The 5,650-nt window shown below is 40.7% G+C and overlaps 1 protein-coding gene across 1 annotated transcript; it reads right to left on the reverse strand.

Annotated features, from left to right (window-relative positions):
• Nucleotides 1-2,844: 2,844 nt before the first annotated feature.
• LOC108150128 (E3 ubiquitin-protein ligase ariadne-1) lies at nucleotides 2,845-4,869 on the reverse strand. Its single transcript, XM_017278094.2, has one exon. It carries the CDS (start codon nucleotides 4,648-4,650, stop codon nucleotides 3,073-3,075), a length of 1,578 nt encoding a protein of 525 aa, XP_017133583.1. The 5' UTR covers nucleotides 4,651-4,869; the 3' UTR covers nucleotides 2,845-3,072.
• Nucleotides 4,870-5,650: the final 781 nt, after the last annotated feature.

A 5,650-nucleotide genomic window follows, 5' to 3' on the forward strand; every position in this document is an offset into this window, starting at 1 on the left:
GTGTCCGCCGCAGATTGTTTATTGCAGCGCTACGACTTGGCTGCAAAAATCAGCACGAATAGATCCAACACAACAACATTGTGGCTCAATGGCCCAACTAATGTGCCGCAGATAGGAAATAAAGGGGAAGCCATTAGAAAGTGCACAAACAAATTGGCTGCAATCGCGAATTACATAACACGTCTTTCACCAGCGACAAGTGCTTATAATTTAGAAAAAATACCTATAAACAAATGTAATTACGTTGAACTCAATACTAAAGTAAAAGTAATAATTTTTTAAAAACATTTAACATTTAAAATAAGTTTAAGAATTTTAACAATCATGAGCAAAAAGAAATTAAATCAAATTTATAATGATCAAGACAAAAAAATAATGGTAAAAAAATATATAATCTTGTTTTAAATTGTTGTATTTACCTTAGTTCATAAACCTGTTTAATTGATCTGATAACAAAAATGGGTTTATCCAAATTGAATGGTGATAAAAAATACATTTTCTGCAAATATTTCATTTAATTGCGCATTCCTACTTTGAAGCAAAAACAGAGGTCAACGACAATCATTGAATCACTTCCTCATCCATTTGATTGATTTACGACAGCCATTGACACAGTTTCTACGCTAATCTTAGCTGGCTTACAACACTTTCTGGCCCTGGTCCATTGTCAGCCGACCTGTCTATTAACCGACCTTCAATAAAGGCCAAGGACAATGGCAGGACGAGGGCGCGTAATTGAAAGTACGCGACCAAGTTGTAAAGCAGATGTAAGGACATCAAGTGTCTGCCGCTTCAAGTCGATGGAAAAAATTAAGTAGAGAAAAAAATAACTGAAGAAGAATTTACCATAATAAAAATAGCTAACGCCCGGCCCGAGATACGAGATTCAGTGAGATGCCATAAGCACAAAGGCAAACTGTAGATAAAAATTCAATAAGCCAGGCCAAGAGCCCAGGAGCAGGACACGAACCGAGACCGAAACCGAGACCGAGACCGTTAAGCCTGAAGAAGGGGCCGGGTCTGCGGTTGGGATTTTGTGGCCAATAAATAAAATTAATACGAACGCACTTGAGCACAACTTGACCAGGGAGCAGGTCTCCGACGGAAGGACTCGGTTTATCTGAGGTTTTTTTTTTCCCCATCCTCCCTCTCATCGCCCATCATTTTTTCTGCATTCTCTTCTGTGTGTTTTGTTTGTTGACTTGTTGAATGAGCCGAAGACCAAGGGCCAAGAACAGGCCAACTGTTGACTGGCACTTGCAGCCTTATGGCCAAGCCGATATTGTAGGTAAATAGAGACGAGGCGAAAAACTTAAAGCTGGGCCGAGAAAAATTTTTAAGTGCTTAAGCTAAAATCAGAGCAATTTAGAGCACTTTAGGGACATTCATAGAGTACTTTTTAAAGAAAATTAAAGTTCATTTACGAATTTTACTAAAACAAAAATAAGACCTTTAAGTAAAGGATTTTAACTTTGAAAACTCATAGCAAAATTAATACTTCATTTTGATAAAATTATTAATAAATTAAGTTATAAAAATTTGTATTTAATTCAGAATACTGTTTGGAAAAACTATATAGTCTAACTTAATATATGTAAATGTTTTAATAAGGAATTGCTCAAAGCAAAGTACAACTTCAAATTTATTAAACTAACATAACAAAACCTTTTTGAATGCCAATACATTGAATTGTTATTTTCAACTAGTTAGTATGTGTTTAATATTTTGTAAGCTATAAAGCAGAGATTCTTATATGTTAAGCTTCATTATTAGTTATAAGAAATAATTTCCGTACCTAAATCAGTAATTTTAACAGGCTCGACTTTCACCTCGTTTGGGAATATTGACGGCCACTTGCAGATTGTATTTCCCGGATCCCGAAATTCTCAAGGCGTTCCCACAATGTATTCATAAATTAGTGAACTCCAGGGTGCAACTGCGCGGCATCCGCACTGGTGCAATTCGAATGCTGACACGTTGATGACCCGGCAATTGAACTGCCATAAGAAATCACTCTGCGACAGAGGGGATTATTTGAAGGGGGAGGTGGGTGGATGGGTGGATGGGTGGATGGGGGCTAGCACTGTACCGCCCACTTTCAACACTTGCCACAACAATGGTGCGCAAATATTTACCAGCCAGCCGCAGCAATTGGCAAAGGCATCGGATCAGCGGCTTGAGTCTCAGCCTCAATTTGAAATCCAATAAAATTTAATTGGAAACTTCATCACGGGTGCGAAAATTCACACTCTAAGCCAAGGCAGGCACGACTTGGCTGCCGTTTGCCGTAAATCTATTGGCCAAGGCTTTTTCAGTTCCCAGTTTTCCACTAACCCCACAGAAAGCCCCCCACACCCCTCGACATCCACAATCCACACGTTTCGTTTTGCACCTGGCGGCGTTTCTCTTGGGGAAGCATCGCGATAAGGAAATATTTTTCATACGGTCGGTGGGGTGTTCAATCCGTTCCAATCCGTTATTGGCCATGGCAATATATGGCTTATTTATGATTTTCCTCTTGCCATGCCATATCTCTCTGGTCCATTGTCGACATTAATCGCTTTGCTTCGCTGAAAAGTATAACATGAAATTGGGATTGATTTATGTTATAATTACAAAAGCCAGACGCATATTAGGGGCACTCGAAAGAGCGCAAACAGTGGGGCTGGCACTAGATAAAGATCTATACTTTGCAAAAAAATTCAGCACTAGTCTGAAAACCACTGTGATATTTAAATGTATTAACCAAAGTATTACCAATAAAATGTCTATAATAACAAAATTGGAAATATTGAATTTTATATCTAAATTCCTCAATCCTATGTAAATACAAAAACTTAACCATTTCTTGTTTAACGATTTATTTCATTTTCCTTCCTTCTATTGCTGTATAATAACTGATCAATTTTGGGGGGTCGAATCGACCAAAATCAATTCAACCAGAGATAGGAATCCAAAATAGTTCATGTACTTTTTATGTTTATTGAAAGTCTTCAGTGAAATTTACGGATTGCTTTCTATTTCGATGTGTTGCCAGAATGCCAGAATATAGAATGGATATTTAATTGGGGATTATGTTGTGGTTTCCTCAATGAACTCCCACCAATCCTTTTCGTAGCCCTCTCTGACGTGGCACAGGAGGACATGTCGTCGCTTCTGGCAGTAGTGTGAAAGGTCAAGGACCTTGTGTTTGATTTCGTAGAGATTTGCCACAGTGATCTCTCTCTCCAAGCACTCGGAGATCTTCTCGGTGGCCATTTCCATGTCCCTCTGATTGTCCTCGAATATGATCTTCTGATTGTTGTTGATCAGATAAAAGGCAAACACATAGCTGTACATCAGCGTGGATCGACACTGGCACAAAACGTCGACGGCATCGCGAAGGAACTGAACCTCAATCCAGCTAATCTCCTCCTGCATGTCATCCATTTTGGCCTGAACACTGGCATACAACTTGTTCTCCAAGCGCATGCTCTGCATGTGGTTCATATACCGGTTGTAGTAGTGCAGATATCGGGCCATCGACGAGCGATATCTTTGCTGGGCCAATCTCGCCTCCTTGGCCTCCTCGTCGTCGAAGCGATTGCAACTGTACCACGACGAACCGTGCGGCTCCCAGGATCCCAGACACACCCAGCAGAAGTCATGTCGGCAGGAGGGATTTTTGCAGACCACGTGATTGCATCCGCCATCCTTTTCGATGGTCACATTGCACTTGGGACACTCCTTCGTGTTCTGGGCAATCCAGTTGGAGGTCTCCGAGTCCTCGAGGCACTTCTTGAGCCACTTTTTGAGCGAACTACAGCTGGCGGGCTCATGCCAGTTTTCGCCACAGCCAAAGCAGAACTGATGGCCACATTTGCAGTGAACAGCTCGAGCCTCCGTACAATTGGCCTTGATGGCATGCGTGCAATTGGGGGCGGGGCACCATCGCATCAGCATGTTGCACTCCACAAAGGTGTTGGTTATGAGCTGCTGATAACGCTCTATGACCTCCGGACTATCGGCCAGTTTCAGGAAGGACTCATAGTCCACCAGGATGTCGCAATTGGCAGCGGGACAGGTTATCGTATGGGCCAGGCCTTCGCTGCACGTTTTATTGGCCAAATATTGTTTCCAGCAGGCGGTGCAAAAGCTGTGACCACAGCCCAAGCCCTTCAGCTCGTGCTCGTCGCAGGGAGAATAGCAAATGCCACAGAATTCCTGCGAAATACAGGATTTGCGCACCGAATCCGATGAGCTTGCCCTCAAATCCAGTTCACCTCTCTGTTCGAACGGATTCACCACATGAGCGCGCTGGAAAAACTCCTGTGGACTGCTCTCGAAATAGTTCTCGAACAACCGCTCCTTGTCCCACTTGAAATGATTGAGGATAATCCGCGTGACCTGCGGCGATAGATTCAGGACATTGTTCACCTCATCGATGATATTGCGCTGGTGCTGAACGATTTGATCCACCGAAAGGACCTTGTACACGAAGTCATCCGCATCGGGGCTTCCAATGGGACTGTCCGGCAAAAGGATTTCCGTGCAGGTATCCTCGTCGCTGTCACCGGTTCCGCAACTCATCAAGGACGAGGGATTGTGACTGTGGAGCGAGCGATGCGAGTCACCGTGATCCTCATCGGAGTATTCCGAATCGGAATTCATAGCACCAGCATGTGGGTTATATCGGAACAGGATTTATTTCACCGACTCTCACACATTTGATGGTTGTCCTTTTTCTTTTAATTTTTTTTTTTTTTGGTTGATGGAACTATGAAATTCTGACAACGGCAACAACAATGACAGCACGATTCGATTTAAGTATAAAACACATTCGAAGTAATGAATTGTTGTATTTTCTCTGTATTTCTACTGAAGACTGAACCTACTTGGATGACATTTGACCAGTTTTTCTTTTCACAGCCTCAATGACATTGTTTGCAAGGCTAGCTTCTAAATATATTATAGGTTTCACATAGTCAGGTGGAATTTGTGAAATTGATTTGACAATCACTTATCTATTTTGTATTTTTTTAGTTTACAAGAGTGCCCTACACAATAATCTAATGATTGTTAAAACTGTCTATAAAAGATTTTTAAAATATACAAGTAAATTAAACTAAAGCTTTAATAAATTTATATTTTAATATATTCATGACTATTTCAAAACCTAAAAAAGAACAATACTTTAAGTATTTTAAAAAATATATTTTAGAGCCCTTTCTAAAAAATTTTAAATTAGAATTCTCAATAAAAAATTATTTAACAAACTTGTGTTGTGCGTGCTACATCACTTTAAAACCAGTTTTATAAGCCGTGTTTTTTTCTTTGTATTTTAGTTTACTTTTGCCTACAACCATTTTAGTTGCCATGCGGTTTTCCGAATCATGCGTTTTTAGTTGTGAGTTGAGAGACCATCCAAATGCATTTGGCCTGCGCTTTCAACGCGTTCTCACATGCACACTAAAAGCTTTTCGGGATATTTTTTTTGCATAACCCCTTCGTGGCATAAAACAGAACAAAGCAATGTCTCAAGTGGCAAGGGTAAGGCACGTAAATAAAAAACAGAAATAAAATCCAGGAAAAAATACACATACATGCGATATGTGAAATGAAAGTGAACGAGTGCACAAGGATAATGGCGACCAGAAAGGGAAGGAAAGCG

This window comes from Drosophila elegans, unplaced genomic scaffold, assembly GCF_018152505.1.
Source record: "Drosophila elegans isolate 14027-0461.03 unplaced genomic scaffold, ASM1815250v1 contig_208, whole genome shotgun sequence".
Lineage (NCBI taxonomy): Eukaryota > Metazoa > Arthropoda > Insecta > Diptera > Drosophilidae > Drosophila > Drosophila elegans.